The sequence below is a fragment of the Siphateles boraxobius genome, unplaced genomic scaffold (assembly GCF_051911475.1).
Source record: "Siphateles boraxobius isolate OS27281-9 unplaced genomic scaffold, OSU_SipBor_1 17, whole genome shotgun sequence".
Classification (NCBI taxonomy): Eukaryota; Metazoa; Chordata; class Actinopteri; order Cypriniformes; family Leuciscidae; genus Siphateles; species Siphateles boraxobius.
The window spans coordinates 9253013-9271127 of record NW_027508777.1 but is presented as its reverse complement, the minus strand read 5'-3'; the positions used below and the strand labels follow the sequence as shown (position 1 = coordinate 9271127).

Here is an 18115-nt window from a genome sequence, read left to right as displayed (position 1 = left end):
CTTCAATAGGCTCGAAGGGAGCCAAGGCCAGATCCTCAAGTACAATGGCCAAATCGTCCCCTTGGAATTATAAGGTTCTATCTGACATTTTTGTCAAAATTGAGTTATTCACATATTCTTATTCTGTGACAACTTATTTACATTATGTGATGTGTTTTTTTTAAGTTGTGTACATTGTGGGACTTTTTATTGAAAAAACAAAAAGGTTCTATCTACAAAATCGAACTCTAACTTGGCTCTATAAGGTTCTATCTGCGTGAGCCAATCAGCACTTCGAATGCACAGAAGAGGACCAATCAGAATCAACTTTATATGTCATGTCGCCGGCTTTTTCCTTGAAGACAAAAAGAAACCCCATAAAGGCAGAATGCTATACATTTACAGTAAATTAAATATTCACTAAATTGTGTAGTGTTATGAAGTGGCTTCAATTTGGCCATTTTCTTTATAGTGTATTGGTTATTATTATTAATTATGAATGAGGTTATTATTAATAACTATTATTATTATAGTTATTATTATCTGAATTATACAAATATGCAGTGAGTAAATTGAATATTAAAAAAAAAAACATTTAACATACAAGTGTGTGTGTGTGCGCGAGTGTGTGAAAGTGTGTGTGTGTGAGTGTGTGAAAGTGTGTGTGTGTGTGTGTGTGTGTGTGTGTGTGTGTGTGTGTGTGTGAGTGTGTGTGTGTGTGTGTGTGTGTGTGTGTGTGTGTGTGTGTGTGTGTGTGTGTGTGTGTGTGTGTGTGTGTGTGTGTGAAAGTGTGTTGGTGTGTGTGTGTGAAAGTGTGTTGTGTGTGTGTGTGTGTGTGTGTGTGTGAAAGTGTGTGTGTGTGAAAGTGTGTGACTGTGTGTGTGTGTGTGTGTGTGTGTGTGTGTGTGTGTGTGTGTGTGTGTGTGTGTGTGTGTGTGTGTGTGTGTGTGTGTGTGTGTGTGTGTGTGTGTGTGTGATTAAAAAAATAGTCTGACATTTTTTGTGATCATATAGTCAGTGAATCATTTTTCAATGATTATTTAACTTTATGAATTAATTTGCTGAAGCATGTCGATTTTCTTGTAGTTTTTAAGGTCTTAAAATGTCTTAATTTTTACAATTTTAAGCCTTAAAGGTCAAATAGTTAACAATTTCATTGATGGGGTCTTAATTACAACAATAAACGTTAGCATGTTATTTCAGCCATACTGATGTCTAGAGAGAAAGCCATTTCACCTGGCCCACTTTAGCTGGAATAAAGTCCTGCTCAGATGTATTACAGTAGCTGCTTTCTGTCTAAACAAAAGAAAGATTAAAGTAACAATTTCTGCAATAATGTGTTTAATTACCCACCAAATTGGTAACGAAAATTAAGATTCTGCACTGGACAAAATATTTAGACCTACCTTGCTTAATTTGAAATGTCCTAAATACATGGAAGTGCTAAAAAATATGAAATAAATGTCATAGAAAGGATACAATTTTACTTTCTAACACATGTTGAGACATTGTTACAACATTAATTTTATATTCAGTGTTCAAATAATGTTTTGGCAGATAGAACCTTATAATTCTAAGCGAAAAGTGTTTTTTTAGAATTAGAAGGTTCTATCTGCGTTTGACCCATTCCAAAAAAAACCATTTACAATTTTGAGAGGATTTTGATATTGTACATTTAGAATACATTTAGGGTCCCTGTTATTTTCATGTTTGAAAGAAACTTGTTCCCCATATAAATTTTCCTATATGTAATGCAAAAACTTTGAAGCTCAATATCTCAAAACTGCTCAGAACGCAGATAGAACCTTATAATTCCAAGGGGACGAAATCCCAAGCCGGTGCTCTAGAGTGCAGTGCAGGCCTCAGCCTCAATGTACCACGGAAAAAATGAATAATAAGAGGATCTCTCCCAAGAGAAGAAGCCCCCAGAGGGGTGCGATAAGCAGATATAGCCGCTACATACACCTTTAAGGTGGAGGGAGATAATCCAGCAGAGAAACGGTCTTGTTGGAAATCGAGAACTGTACCAACCGGGCAGTTAACAGGATTTAAAAAATGTTCTCCACGCCATGTAGAAAACAGTTTCCATTTCAATGTATATAGTTTTTTCGTGGAAGGAGCTCTTGATTGAAGGATGGTCTCAACGACCTCAGTCGAGAGACCGGATTCTATAAGCTGGGCCCCCTCAGAGGCCAAGCCCACAGTATCCACAACTCCTGGTGAGGGTGAAATATTGTGCCCCCCGTTTGGGATAGCAAGTCCCTTCTGATAGGAATCTCCATAGGAGAGACGTCCACAAGGGACACTAGCTCCGAGCACACTCGGGCCGGCCAGTGCGGGGCTACTAATAATAGATGAGCCCCTTCCTGGCGAACCCTCTCCAGAACTCCCGGGAGCATTGATATTGGGGGGAATGCGTACAGGTGCAGCCTCGGCCACACCTGCACCATAGCGTCCAGTCCGAGAGGAGCTGGATAAGTGAGGGAGAACCATAGAGGACAATGGGTTGTATCGTATTATGCGAAAAGATCGACCTGAGCTTGACCAAAGTTCTCCCATAGGAGCTCCACCACCTCGGGGTGAGGTGACAATGAAGTGACAACAATCTTTCGGAAACAATGAAGTAATGGCTGTAAAACCCTGACTGTATGCTGGGAGGAGGAACCCCTTCTACAGCTCCTTTTGCAGAAGTGTCAGTACTTCCTGCTCCATAACCAAAGCCTGCCCGGGGTACACCACAGTGGGGAGGACCCCTAGAAATCTGGGCGGACGAGAACCGAACTGAATTCTGAACCCTTTTCTATAGTGTGCAGGCCCCACTGAGAAATATGTGGCAGTAGTTTCCACGCTGCCAGAAATTCTACAGGGGAACCAGTCCCTCAAGACTGGCCTCTGGATTTGGTTGAACAGTCACTACGGTGCCCTAAAGTGGCGAACCGGCAGGGAGACCGAACTGACTGCTCTACGACCCTCCTCGGAGGATCGTTTGGGGACACTGACACCTTGGTGCCCTGAACGGCGAACCGGCAGGAAACCGAACTGGCAGCGTTGCGACCCTCCTCAGAGAGTCGCACCCCAGAGGGCGCCGAGGAGAAACGATTTCTCAAAACCATCCCTACCCCGGAAGGGACCACCCTTAGAAGCCTGATAGCCTCGGCATCAGGTCTTCTTCTTTGCACTCTGTGCTGCGAGGAGCTTAGTAGGCCGAGACTGCTTCCGCCCAGCAGTCTTAGGAACATTAGATTGGTGAGGAAGAAACCTCTGGAATGCCGCTGAAAGGTTTATTTCTTAGTTTTCTTGCTCTCTTTTGCCATAATATATATATATATATATATATATATATATATATATATATATATATATATATATGTATATATATATATATATATATATATATATATATATATATATATATATATATATATATTGAAACTTGACAGACAACAATAAATATGACAAGGACAGAATACACCGATCGCTTGCTGAAGGCGCAGAAGCTGTTGCTGTCTGTTTTCAGGGGTGCTTTATAGCTTCCTGGTCTATGACGTCACCCGCCTATGACGTCTCGCTCTTCTATTGGACTGATTATACACGTGCTTCACGACGCAATCACGCAGAGCGTTCCCACCGCGTCTCAACGCAGCTCGAGTTCCCTTGAAAGGGAACTATATTCTCTGGCACAACTACAGTAGTATTTGTAAAATTATGGCATTTGCTCATCCACCATGATACTCGCTGTGAGAGAAATGCAAGTGCAGTGATACAAACGCTGAAACGGTTCCAGTGTTTATAATGGTAGAATATTGCTTGGCTTTAAAAGGCTCTCAGCCAATCAGAATCAAGAACAAAAACTAAATGTATTATATAAAATAATATCATATAAAATATGATATAATATAATCAAATTATTACAATATAATAATTAATATACATGAATAAAGTGAATGCTGTTATTTATTGTTTTGTCTCAGGTGTTTGCAGTCAGTGGAAAATGCTGATCCTCAGTTTCATTTGGAGTACAGAGGACCTGTATCCATGAAAGGAAAAAAAGAGCCAATGAAAGTGTGGTTTCTCTCACGCAAGACCTAACAGACACATTGTGGGGCTGCAGCGATGCAATTTTTATTGTGTTTTCTGATAATGTGTGTTCATTAATTTCTAAGATATATGAAAAGCAACATACTGTACTTTGCTTTCTTCATCAAGATCATTTTATTCTCCCCCTCTCAGAGGCCAAATTAAGAATGTTCTTCAGTGACCCCTTTGTTTCAAGTGCCAATTATCCCTGATTCACAGAAAATGAAAAAATAAATAGGGGGGAAAGGGTATTATATACAGTAGTAGAGGGTGAGCAGCTGTACACATTTTACATAGAAATATGGAAACTACTGTCCATTTGATATTAATTAAAGATACTACTTTGAGTGCCAACTATTGAATTGATTTAACACAGAAGATAAAGATAAATCTGAATAAATACAACTGGAAAATGATACAAAAACGCTATGTAACATGCTGACGTGCTCATCAAGTGTTTGTTTTCATCATTTTTATTTATAGTAGAGAATGTGACAGTATTTAGATCCAAGAATATTTTGTTGTACACTGAGTAAAATGTTATTTTCTTTTGTCACTGTATTGAGTGCTGTATGTCTGTGTGATGATATTTAAAGTCATACACTTTAACAGGCACTACAACAGAAATATCTAAAACAAACAATTTTTTTAAAAATTGTGCACTTTATTTAAGAAATAACTTGTAGATTTTCAGGATCAAAAGCACATTTTGTTACTGTATCAATGTATTATATTGGAAATACTCAGTTTAACCATAATCAAAGTCACAAGTCTGAATTTATTTTTCTGTTTCTGAGGATAATGTGCATGCTGTAAATAATAAAAATGCCTGCAAAGAATCATAATTACACTCGCACATTGTATCAGAGAATTTACCAAACATGTACATATAAACAAGCTGTTTTATGAATACAATTTAGAATATACTTATGCTACTGTTATATTGTTTTATTATGTGTTATTGCGTGAATTAATATAATCTTAACATGTTTCAAAGTGAATATTTACTGTTTAAAAAGTGGAGAGATTTTGAGAGTTTGTATTCATTGAATCTCACATATAGCTTTATTTAAAGGAAACCTGCCCATGTCACAATGCTTTTATGTACACCTCTACATATATTTAAGTCTTGTATTAAAATATTGTTTAAAATATTTGCTATTTGTTGTCTAATGTGTTTGTTTGTGTTGCATGATAAAACAATGTTAAAAATATTTAGTAGTATTTATAAGTCGTCCATTCTAATGCCCATTAACATACTCATATATCTTTCTGGCTGCTTGGAAATCAAATAAAAATAAATGGTCAAATCTGAAATCTTACACTTGTTTTTCATAAAATCAGACAGACCCTCAGACTCTTTATACAGTTTCTTTAGAAGTGGTGTTGTGTGAATAGAAACATCAACAAAAAATTAAATGTCAGGAGTGTACAGATTAAATTATACATATTATAAAGGTGTTTATTTCATGAGATAGAAAAAAAAGCAGCTTACTATGGATCATAATTTTGACTGCACAAACCTAAGCAAAACCTCTACTATGAGCAGACTAATGTATTATCATCACCAGATGACAATGTTACCTTAATACAGTCTGCTATTACCATATACTAAAGCAATAGGCCTACTGTCACTTTGCCAAACTACTTTGAAAAAGAATGCTTAGCTCTGAGTGAAAACTTATACAAAATACCACTTTAATAATTTCTACTTCACCTTGAAATCTCTTGAAGGACTATGACCTCAATATTTCCACTCATAGAGAAATCAACTTTCATTTGTAGATTAGAGATTGTATAGTTAATAATTATCTTCTCGACATAAATTGTGCCAGCAGTTACTCTAGTAAAATGCATCAACATGCCAAGTGCAGTGAGACAACTGATTATGTCATAAAAAAGATTAAAACATCATAGAAACAGATTGTTTTGAATTGTGTCTGAACTCAGATTCAGTGGGAAGATTGTTCATACCATAGTGATAGAGTGCAAATGCAAATTGCAAAATTATTTGATTACAGCAACCAAGCATGACAACAATCCTGATTAAGAAACAACCTATCTTGTTTTATAGAAGAGTAATTGCTCAGGGAAAATGCACTAACAACCTAGAGAACCACTGAGGCTTCAATGGAGCATACAGGGATTGTAAAGCCTGATTATACAGAAAAAAATAATAATTGTGTATATAAACGTCTCAGGTTACGTGTGTAACCCTGGTTCCCTGATAGGGAACGAGACACTGCATTTGAGACGCGGTGGGAACGCTCTGCGTGATTACGTCGTGAAGCACGTGTAAAATCAGTCCAATGGAAGCCCGCTACGACATAGGTGACGTCATAGACCAGGAAACTATAAAGCAACCCTGAAATCAGACCGCGATAGCTTCTGAAAAACCTGAAGCAAGCTCGATCAGGGCATGCAGGAAGTATGGCAGGCAAACGCAGCGTCTCATTCCCTATCAGGGAACCAGGGTTACATACGTAACCTGAGACTTTCCCTTTCAAGGGTGGGAACCCCATACCCACTACGCCATAGGTACAAATGCCCGTTCTGTGTGAAGTCCTGCGCACACTAAGAAGCAAGCAACCTCGCCCCAGGAGTGGAGAGGTCAAGGTCATAAAACCTGACAAATGTATGCGGAGAGGACCATCCTGCTGCATTACACACGTCAAGAAGGGAAACTCCCAAAATTAAGGCCATAGAGGCCGCCATACTCCGAGTAGAATGGGCCCGCACAGCCATAGGTGAAGGCTGTCCGGCCGCTTCATAAGCCTATGAAATAGCCTCGACTATCCATTTACTCATAAGAAGAACTTAGATGCAGGGCATCCTCTCTTGAGTGACCCAAAACATACACATAGTTGCTCAGATTTACGCCACAGGGCAGCTCTGTGAACGTAGGCATCTAAAGCCCGGACTGGACATAACAGGTTAAGCTGTTCCTGGTCAGGGGTATTAAAGGGTGGAGGATAAAAGGCCTGCAGCACTATTGGGACCCCAACATTCTGTGGGACCTTAGGAATATAACCCGGCCTGGGGTAGAGAAATGCCTTCACCATACCAGGTGCAAATTCCAGACATGAAGGAGCAACCTACAGAGCATGTAAATCACCAATTCTCTTGATAGATGACATAGCAAGGAGAAATAAAGTCTTTAGAGTGAGGAATTTTTCTGAAACCTCCTCGATGGGCTCGAAGGGAGCTAAAGCCAGACCCTCGAGTACAATGGCCAAGTCCCAAGCCGGTGCTCTAGAGTGCAGTGCAGGTCTCAACCTCAATGTACCACGGAGAAAGCGAGTAATTAAAGGGTTTCTCCCGATAGAAGTACCGATAGAAGTACCCCCCAGAGGGGTGTGGTAGGCAGATATAGCCGCCACGTAAACCTTTAGGGTGGAAGGAGATAACCTGGCCGAGAAACGGTCTTGCAGAAAATCAAGAACTGAACCAACAGGGCAGTTAACAGGATCTAACTGACGTTCAACACACCACGTGGTGAACAGTTTCCATTTTAGCGCATACAGCCTTCTCGTGGAAGGAGCTCTGGATTGAAGAATGGTTTCTACAACATCGATCGAAAGACCGGATTCCCTGAGCCTGGCCCCCTCAGAGGCCAGGCCCACAGTTTCCACAACTCCAGCCGAGGGTGAAATATCGTGCCCCCGGCCTGGGACAGGAGGTCCACCCTGAGTGGGATCTCCAAGGCGGAGCCGTCCAGCAGAGACACCAAGTCCGAGAACCAAACTCGAGTCGGCCAATAAGGGGTTACTAGTAGCAGACGAGCCCCTTCTCGGCGAACCCTCTCCAGAACCCCCGGAAGCATAGATATCGGTGGAAAAGCGTACAGGTGCAGCCTCGGCCACACCTGCACCATCGCATCCAGACCGAGAGGAGCTGTGTGCGTTAGAGAGAACCACATGGGACAATGGGTTGAATCTGATGATGTGAAAAGGTCTACCTGAGCACGACCGAACTTTTCCACAGGAGCTCCACCACTTCGGGGTGAAGTCTCCACTCCCCGGGCCTCAGCCCCTGTCTCGACAGAATATCTGCTTTTTTCTATTTCTTCTTTTTTTTCCTTCTTCTTTTTTTTTGGCGCAGATCTAGAATAGGACGCAACCCTCCATCCTTCTTTGGAACAACGAAGTAACGGCTGTAAAACCCTGACTCTCTGCTGGGAGGAGAAACCCTTTCTATAGCTCCTTTTCGAAGAAGTGTCAGTACTTCTTGCTCCATAACCAGAGCCTGCTGTGAGTCCACCACCGTGGGGAGGACCCCTTGAAATCTGTGTGGACGAGAACGGAACTGAATTCTGTAACCCTTTTCTATTATGTGCAGGACCCATAGAGAAATATTTGGCAGAAGTTTCCACGCTGCCAGAAATTCCGATAAGGGAACCAGTTTCTCGAGACTGGTACCATAAAGACTGGTCTCTGGATTTGATTGAACAATCATTTCAGCGCCCTGAAGCGGCAAACCGGCAGGGAACAGCCAAACTGACCGTTCTACAACCCTCCTTAGAGGACTGCACGGGGACGCTGACACCTCGGCGCCATGAAGCGGCGAACCGGCAGGGAACAACCGAAGTGGCAACGCTGAGGCTCTCCTCGGAGAGTCGCCCCCCGGAGGGTGCCAAGGAGGGACGGTTCCTCCGATTCGTTCCTCCCTGGAGGGGACCACCCTCAGAAGCCTGATAGCCTTTTTGACGTCAGGACTTCTTCATAGACCAAGCTCTCCAAGAGATAACAGTCCTCAGATCTTGTCTACCCCTAACAGGCTTGGGCTGCGACCGCCACTCAGGAAACGTAGATTGAGGAGGTGCCCGAGCGGCGGCGCTGTGTTTTTGCTGAACTCTAACTTCCTCACAATCGTCTATGTCCCCCAGCAGGTCAGCCTGGTACGCTTGGAGAATCGACATAGTGTGCAAACATGGCGCGGCCTGACATGCTGCCGAATACGCTTTACCCACCAACCAAGAAGTATTTTTTAAAGGTTTGGTGGGTAACGTCGGGGCTTTCAGAGGAGAAGATGACTCGGGGGGGAAAGATAACTCGCTAGTGTGTCTTCCGTGCGAGGCATAGAAAGATAACCAAAATGCTCAATACCTTGAATTTTGCTATAATTACTGGCCTGAGGGTTATGTACTCTGAAAGATGCCGGTTTGATCCACGATCTCGACACCTCAGTGTGGAGATCGGGAAAGAACGGGAGTTCCCGACGAGGAGGTCGTGATCTAGATGGTAGAAAACGCTCATCTAACAGACTTTTTCTAGATACCACATCAACATCATCGGCTGGCCAGTCAATATTTAATTTAGCTACAGCACGAGATAAAACCTCCATAAGCTCCTCATCAGCAGGGGTATGAGCTGGCGAACACTCAAAATCCCCCATACTCGCGACATCCAGGTCCTCAGAACTGGATAGCCGCAATATTGGTGCCCCAGCCCGGGAAGGAGAAGCCGCAGAGCGGGCTCCTTCCTGGGCAGAGACACCGGATCCAGCAGGTAAGGGCTGAGAAAGGGCCGGGCCCGTCTCAAGCCCCGCAACTAGATCCATCTGCGAACCCCAAGATGAAAGTCGACTCTGAGCCTCTGCAGCAGCGGGACCCGCACCCCGGGGAACACGAACCGAACCGTCCTCCTCAAAGAACGATCGGCGGGAGCGGATCGTCTTTATAGATAGACTCATACAATGCTCACAATCAGCCCCCTCGAGGACTGACTGGGCATGCTCCACTCCCAAACAAGCAACACAAAGCTGATACGTGTCCCCATCCGAGATATAGCGAGGGCAGGGAACAACACACAGCGTCTATAATCTTGCTTGCTCGCCATTTTATGATAGATATATGAATATATATTGGGCTTGACAGACAACAATAAATAGACAAGGACGTATATACAGAGAGCGCTTGCTGAAGGTACAGAAGCTATCACGGTCTGATTTCAGGGTTGCTTTATAGTTTCCTGGTCTATGACATAGCGGGCTTCCATTGGACTGATCTTACACGTGCTTCACGACGTAATCACGCAGAGCGTTCACAACGCGTCTCAAACGCAGCTCGAGTTCCCTTGAAAGGGAACTATAATTTAAAAGCTTGTTGTTAATTTGAGTTTACTTTTTGTTTAAATAAATTGATACTTATATTTAACAAGGATGCATTAAATTGATCAATAGCCTAAAACACATACTGTATATAACTATTCTAATGTTACAAAAAAATATATTTTAAATAAACAATATTTTCAGCAAAGATTTCTGAATGATCACAATAAAAATACTGTACTGTACTGATATATCACAATATTACTGTTTTTACTATATTTTTGAAATGCAGCCTTGTAAAGCATAAGATACTTTTTATTAAAGAAGTCATATTTATGATTTTAACAAAATAAGATAACTATTTTGCAGATTCTGCAAGGTGTATGTAAACTGATAACCACAACTGTATATGGTTTTATTAGTCCTGTATGTTCACTTATAGCCTCTATGGTTCAACATTAGGGTTTAAGTTGCAGTAAAAGATGCAGTTATGACATTTTTGAACATTAATATGTTGAAATATTACATTACATTAATATAATTAAATATTTTTGAGTTTAGATATTTTCTTGTCTTTGCTTTCAATTGGACGATATCAAAGGTCATGCAATGGGACTATACAAAAGGTCTTATTTTATTGCACTGTTGAGAGATAAAGACTGAGGGAAGGATAAAATAAACCATTATCAGAGATTATCATGTCTCAAGTCTTGATATCTCTTAATCTTGCCATTTAGTCTCCAGATAAAACTTCCACCCTATATGTTGCATTATTTTATAATTGGGCAGGCCATGTACACTTTTTGGTTTAAATTTTCATTATAAGTGAATATGCCACAGCTTTTCTCACAGTGGTTTTTTATTAATATTTCCGACTTTATTGAAAAACTCTCAATGAACAGTTGAGTCATGTCATACATACTGTAGCTGCATAATAATACATTGACAACCCCAATAGAATAGTTTCGCCATCACAGTTCTCAATTTAAAAGATGCTACAGATGTCAAATTATGCTAGCTAAAATTCATTGCTAAATGCACCACTCAGAGTTCCACAGAAGTTCTTGCCACATAAACCACAACTAGTTTAACAGACACACCCTACAGTTTAAACAGCAAACAATTCAAACAAAAGGAGGACTTTGTGTGAGAATATCAGAGACACTAATGCCATGTGCAAATTTTACCATCCAATACAAGTGAGTACTTGTTCTCGTGGAATGACTTGAAGCCTCCACTCTTTTTGCACAATCAATGATGAATCAAGGCAGGGAGGGTGAATTTTATACTCTGAGCTTTACTCGGCCACATCAGCATGAAGATAATACTCAGATAAGACAGTGTACCTTCACTCGCACAGGTATAAAGACAGGCGCGGGGTAAAGTTAGGCCACCGTCAGAATCACTGAATCACAGCAGTCTGTCATCATGGCCTTCAATGGGACCTGGAAAGTTGACCGCAATGAGAACTACGAGAAGTTTATGGAAGAAATGGGTGAGTGGACAGACAAATTAAGCATCACCTGAATATTGTTGGTTTCAAGATCAAACGCTGAAATATTCTTTCTAAAGATGTTGAGTGATTCAGCGAGTCATTATTTATAAGGTGTTTGTGCATGTGTACTTTATATCTTCAACAGGCATCAACATGGTGAAAAGGAAACTCGCTTCTCATGACAACCTGAAGATCACTGTGGAGCAGACCGGAGATAAGTTCCATTTGAAGGAAGTCAGCACTTTCCGCACTGTGGAAATTGACTTTACTCTGGGTGTCACTTTTAACTATTCTATGGCAGACGGCACTGAGCTCACAGTAAGCACAACAATTTCAGATTTCAGAGGCATTTTCAGTCTTTACTACCTTAAAAATAAAGGCTCTGTATTGGCATCTATGGTTCCATGAAGAACATTTAACCCATAGTGAACCTAAGGGCAAAGGTTTAATGTTCAGAGAAAAATAAGTAACTTTCATAACACCCTCTATTCAAGCCTCCTGAACAAACAATGACTAACAAGTCAACGAGAGAATGTCACACTGCTGAGTTCAAATTGAGTCTGACCTTTGACATTATGATTGCAGGGATCCTGGGTCATGGAGGGTGACACGCTCAAAGGGACTTTCACACGCAAGGACAATGGAAAGATGCTAATAACAACAAGGAAGATTATCGGTGATGAACTTGTACAGGTGAGCTGTTGTTCCTTATGGATTAGGACATCCTCAGATAAAAATTTGGATTAAATGCTATAAACCTTTGATTTTTTGTTGCTTGCAGAGTTACTGCTATGAAGGTGTCGAGGCCAAGAGGATTTTCAAGAGGGGTTAAAATGGCCTCAGCATTCCAACATTTAGTTGGACATTCAACTTGATAATAAGGGTTTTAACAAATTGGCAGCCCTAAAGTTTACAAACATATATGTAAATCATGTGTCATTTGCACAATAAGTTTGGATATTTATGTTAATAAAGCCCTTTTTACGTTCTTGTGTGAACAGTTTTAATGATTTGCTGCATGTGTTGTGACTCGTGTTGGATAAAATTATTTCTAATAGAAATAAATTGTGATACATTACAATGTGTTCCATTGTTTAAAAATGAAAACATTTAGATTATTTTCAGATGTAAAAATAATCATACAAAGATGCAAATAAATTGTATCAGTGATTGAACATTTGAAGTTTATTAAACAAAGAATAAAAATAACTGCATAATCATCTCCAAAAATATATAGCGGATATCATTTTACATTATTCATTTATTTTAAATTATGTCAATATTTTGCATGAAAAAAATTGCAGGAAGGCACTCCACAAACAAACTCTAGGGAGTATGTACAAAGGTCCATTTGCAATTAAATTAAAGTCAAAGAAACAATCGCTATCTCTGTCTTTAAGACTCTGTCTTTAAGACTTATTTTATATATATACACACTACCGTTCAAAAGTTGTAGATTGGTAAGATTTTTAAAACATTTTAAGACAAGTTTCTTCTGCTCACCAAGGCTGGATTTATTCGATCCAAAAATACAGCAAAAACAGTAATATTGTGAAATATGTTTACAATTTAAAATAACTGTTCCCTTTCGTTGTCACTCCGAGTTACGTCGGATGACGACGAATGGGGTTTCGCTTAGAAAGCCTATCAACTTCGAGTATTACAAAACGAGCCAATGGCAAAGAAATGCCATGGGTCTGCGGAATTTGCATGGCGTAACTCCGCCCCACCTCGTGGGTATAAAAGGAGGAAGCCGGCAGCAAGCAGATATGTTTTCGCTTCGGAGCCAAGTGTATTCTTCTCTCCACAAGCCATCTCTGAATTGTCAGCTTTACAAACGAGTACCTCGAGTGTTGGTGTGACGGCGATCTACGGCGAGAGCGTGCTTCCTGCTGATCTGTTGCAGTGGTCTGCCAGTCGGTGCGTTTCTCCCCGGGTGCTTCAACACTTGAGTTTTCTCTCACTAAAAGAGCTTACACGTGGCACGTCTTTTTAAAGATGTCTCGCCCGTGTACTTCTGGTTGCGGCAGATTGGTATCGGACTCTGATGGGCACGAGCGTTGCATAGTATGTTTGGGCATTGATCATGCTAGAGCAGCGCTCGTGGATGACTCATGTTCTCTCTGTGGGAACATGACCATCGCGTCATTACGGTCGAGACTCCGTGAACTCGCAAGAGTGAGAGTCCCCTCATCCACCCCCCGTCCTGCGGCTGGTGGCCAGGGTGATCTGAGGGTTACGGTCTGGAACAAGGCGCCGACTATGTGTCCGCGACCCCAGCCCCCCTCTTCAATGACGGTGCCCGCTAGTGAACTGCTGATTCCCGCGGGTCTACCCTCTGGTGGCCCGCGGGCTTCAGTTGAAGCTACAGAGGAAGATGCCATGTCTGTTGCAGCATCACTAGGCGGGTTTGACTCTTCTGGAAGTGAGGGCTCGTCACAGCTGCCACCTTCCGGTGTGCATACGGCTGTGCTCGAGTCTGATCCGGAGATGACGGCCATGCTTTCCCGGGCAGCCGCGAGCATCGGACTTGAGTGGAGGCCTCCACCCTGTCCTGAGCGCTCGCGGCTGGACGATTGGTTTTTGGGTAAGGCCGCCGACCCTCGTCCTCGGCAAACCCCAATACCTTTCTTCCCGGATGTGCATGATGAGATCTCGAAGTCCTGGAAGACCCCCCTGTCTTCTCGGGACCGCTCGCTGGTCTCATCCGCCTTTCCTCCCCTCGATGAGGCAGCTGCCCGTGGGTACACTGGGCTTCCCCCGGTTGAACGCTCTGTTGCCATGCAACTATGTCCTCAGAGTGCTTCTTCTCGGGGCGAGCCTAAGCACCCATCCAAAGCCTGTAGATTTTCGTCGACCCTGGTGGCGAAGTCTTACAGAGCGGCGGGACAGGCGGCTGCTTCACTGCATGCTATGGCCACTCTGCAGGTCTACCAGGCCCAGATGCTCAGAGACATGCACGAGGGTAGGACAAACCCAGGGCTCTTTGATGAGCTGCGCGCCGCGACCGACCTTGCTCTCCGGGCGACGAAGGTTACCGCGCGCTCCCTGGGTTTGGTGATGTCCACAGCTGTGGTCCAGGAGCGACATCTGTGGCTGAACCTGGCTGACATGCGGGACGCTGAGCGGACCCGTCTGCTTAACGCCCCCTTGTCCCAGGCCGGCCTCTTCGGCGGTGCAGTTGAAGACTTTGCCCAACAGTTTTCAACTGCCCAGAAACAGACCGAGGCCATCAAACACATTCTGCCCCGCCGGCCCGCTGCTGCCTCCACCTTGCCGGCCGGGCAGACGCCTCGACCTGTTTCCCGCCGAGGGCGCCCTCCTGCGGCTCCCGCCCCTCCCGCCCGGACCACGCAGCAGCCTCCACCCAGGGCCGGTCGCGGAGGAAGCCGTAAGAAGGCGCCACAGCCCTCTCCTGCCCCGCCCCCCGCTAAACGCCGGGCCAAGCGGCGCTCCTGAGACGGGCTGCTCAGGGATGATGATTGTTTCTCAGGAGGTGGTAGCAGGACCACTCCTTCCCCCGGTGGAGGGCCGGGGGAGAATCTTTTGTTCTCCACTCCCCGCTGCTCACCCACGGGTGGGCAGCACCCTAATGTGGTTAAAGACAGAAACAATCCCCTCTTCCCTGAGCTCACAGAGTTCTCGGGCGACACAGAGCGCCGCCCACAAGCCGTGCTCTCCTCGCCCCCCTCTGTCCCAGAGGCGGTTGACACGGCGTGCCGTCCACGGACCGCTTCGCCCCTGTCCCCCTCTGTCGCCAGACCCCTGGCAGAGCAGGCCCCCGCGGGACGACCAGCCTGGTCCTCCCCTGGCCCCCTCTGCCAGGGTGCGGTTGCTAACTGTGCCCCCTCTCCGGGCCGCTATGCCGTCCACTTCTGGGCCAGTTACTCCGCCTCGCTGCCCCTCCGGGGGGACGCCTGTGGCTCGCATGATCCCGTTGGTTCAGTTCCTGGGAGCCTGGCTAGAGCTTCCCCGTCTGTCCCACTGGATCGCGCGTACCGTCAGGCTCGGCTATGCGATTCAGTTCGCACGGTCTCCTTCCCGCTTCAGGGGAGTCCGCTCCACTTTGGTCGGTGGCAATGCCCCTATCATGAGAGCAGAGATTGCCACCCTGCTGGCGAAGGGTGCAATCGAGACTGTCCCTCCAGCCGAGATGAGGTCCGGCTTCTACAGCCCCTACTTCATTGTCCCCAAGAAAACCGGTGGGTTACGGCCAATCCTGGACTTGCGCGTGCTGAACCGCTCCCTTCACCGGATGCCGTTCAAGATGCTCACCGCCAAACGCGTTTTCGAATGCATACGGCCCCAGGATTGGTTTGCAGCGATCGACCTGAAGGACGCCTACTTTCATGTCTCCATTCTTCCTCGACACAGACCGTTCCTCCGGTTTGCTTTCGAGGGGCAGGCATACCAGTACGCGGTTCTCCCTTTCGGGCTAGCCCTGTCTCCTCGCATCTTCACGAAGGTCGTCGAGGCGGCCCTTGTTCCCCTTCGAGAGCAAGGGGTTCGCATCCTGAGTTATATCGACGACTGGCTGATCCTAGCTCACTCTCGAGATCAGGTTTGCGAACACAGGGACCTAGTGCTCCGGCACCTAGCCCGTCTGGGCCTTCGGGTCAACTGGGAGAAGAGCAAACTTTGCCCCGTGCAGAGGATCTCTTTTCTCGGTATGGACATCGACTCGGTCGCCATGTCCGCGCAGCTTACGAGCGAGCGCGCGCAGTCACTGCTGACTTGCCTAAGACAATTCGAGGGCAAGAGTGCGGTTCCACTGAAACTTTTTCAGAGGCTCCTGGGGCATATGGCATCTGCAGCCGCGGTCACGCCGCTCGGATTGCTTCATATGAGACCGCTTCAGCTTTGGCTTCGCGACCGAGTCCCGAGGTGGGCATGGCAACACGGCACGTTCCGAGTACCAGTTACTCCGACCTGCCGTCAGTTCTTCACCCCGTGGTCGAACCTCGATTTTCTCAGGGCCGGTGTCCCCCTGGCTCGAGCTTCCCGGCATGTTGTTGTCTCAACAGATGCCTCCACCACGGGCTGGGGCGCCATGTGCAATGGACATGCTGCTGCGGGCTCCTGGACAGGACCCCAGCGGCTGTGGCATGTCAATTGCCTCGAGTTGTTGGCAGTACGCCTTGCCCTGCACCGCTTCCGGGCGTTGCTCAGGGGTCAACACGTACTAGTCCGCTCAGACAATACCGCCACTGTAGCGTACATCAACCATCAAGGTGGTCTACGCTCCCGCCGTATGTCACAACTCGCTCGCCACCTCCTCCTATGGAGTCAGAAGCATCTGAGGTCGCTTCGAGCCATCTTCATTCCCGGAGCGCTGAACTGTGCAGCCGACGAGCTCTCACGGCTTCAGCCCCTCCCTGGAGAATGGCGACTCCATCCCCAGTCGGTTCAGCTGATTTGGGACCAGTTCGGGGACGCGCAGATAGATCTGTTTGCCTCTCACGACTCGACCCATTGCGCCCAGTTCTATTCCCTGACCGAGGGCACGCTCGGCACGGATGCTCTGGCGCACAGCTGGCCGCAGGGCCGCAAGTATGCGTTTCCCCCAGTGAGCCTTCTTGCGCACACTTTGCGCAAGGTCAGGGAGGACGAGGAGCAGGTCATTCTGGTTGCCCCTTACTGGCCCAACCGGACCTGGTTCCCCGAACTAGTACTCCTCGCGACAGCACCTCCCTGGCCGATCCCTCTGAGGAAGAACCTTCTTTCTCAGGGACGGGGCACCCTATGGCACCCTCGTCCCGATCTTTGGAACCTCCACGTGTGGCTCCTGGATGGGACGAGGCAGGTTTGAGTACCCTACCACCAGCGGTGGTGGCTACCATCACTTCCGCTAGAGCGTCGTCCACGAGACACGTCTATGCGTTGAAGTGGAACCTCTTCGTCAACTGGTGCTCTTCTCTCCGAGAAGACCCCCGGAGATGCTCGATCAGTGTTTTGCTTTCCTTCCTTCAACAGGGGCTGGAGCGAAGGCTGTCTCCCTCCACCCTGAAGGTCTATGTTGCCGCCATTGCCGCACATCATGACCTCATCGAAGGTAAGTCGGTGGGGAAGCACGACCTGATCATCAGGTTCCTGAGAGGAGCGAGGAGACTGAATCCTCCTCGTCCTCCTCTCGTTCCCTCTTGGGACCTCTCAGTGGTTCTAACTGCCCTGAAGAGTGCTCCCTTTGAGCCCCTGCAATCAGTTGAGCTTAAGTTCCTGTCTATGAAGACAGCGCTCCTGGTTGCACTGGCCTCCATCAAGAGGGTTGGGGACCTGCACGCATTCTCCGTTGACGAAGCGTGCCTGGAATTTGGGCCGGCTTACTCTCACGTGATCCTGAGACCCCGGCCTGGATATGTGCCCAAGGTTCCTACCACTCCCTTCCGGGACCAGGTGGTGAACCTGCAAGCGCTGCCCTCGGAGGAGGCAGACCCAGCCTTGGCACTGCTCTGTCCAGTACGCGCTCTCCGCGCCTATGTAGACAGAACGCAGTGTTTCAGGACCTCAGACCAGCTC

General features: G+C 45.8%; 2 protein-coding genes across 3 annotated transcripts in view; both read left to right on the top strand.

Moving 5' to 3' along the window:
* gucy1b1 (guanylate cyclase 1 soluble subunit beta 1) overlaps positions 1–5373 on the top strand; it is a 70346-nt gene extending 64973 nt beyond the window's left edge. For both annotated transcript variants that reach the window (XM_077232423.1, XM_077232424.1), the window contains one exon: positions 3951–5373. In XM_077232423.1, the coding sequence (XP_077088538.1) occupies positions 3951–4068 (118 nt within the window). In that variant the 3' untranslated portion in view covers positions 4069–5373. The remainder of the gene's footprint in view (positions 1–3950) is intronic.
* Positions 5374–11392: 6019 nt separating this feature from the next.
* fabp2 (fatty acid binding protein 2, intestinal) lies at positions 11393–12587 on the top strand. The gene is made up of 4 exons (XM_077232433.1): positions 11393–11599; positions 11745–11917; positions 12185–12292; positions 12381–12587. Exons 1-4 carry the CDS (start codon positions 11533–11535, stop codon positions 12429–12431), a joined length of 399 nt encoding a protein of 132 aa, XP_077088548.1. The 5' UTR covers positions 11393–11532; the 3' UTR covers positions 12432–12587.
* Positions 12588–18115: the final 5528 nt, after the last annotated feature.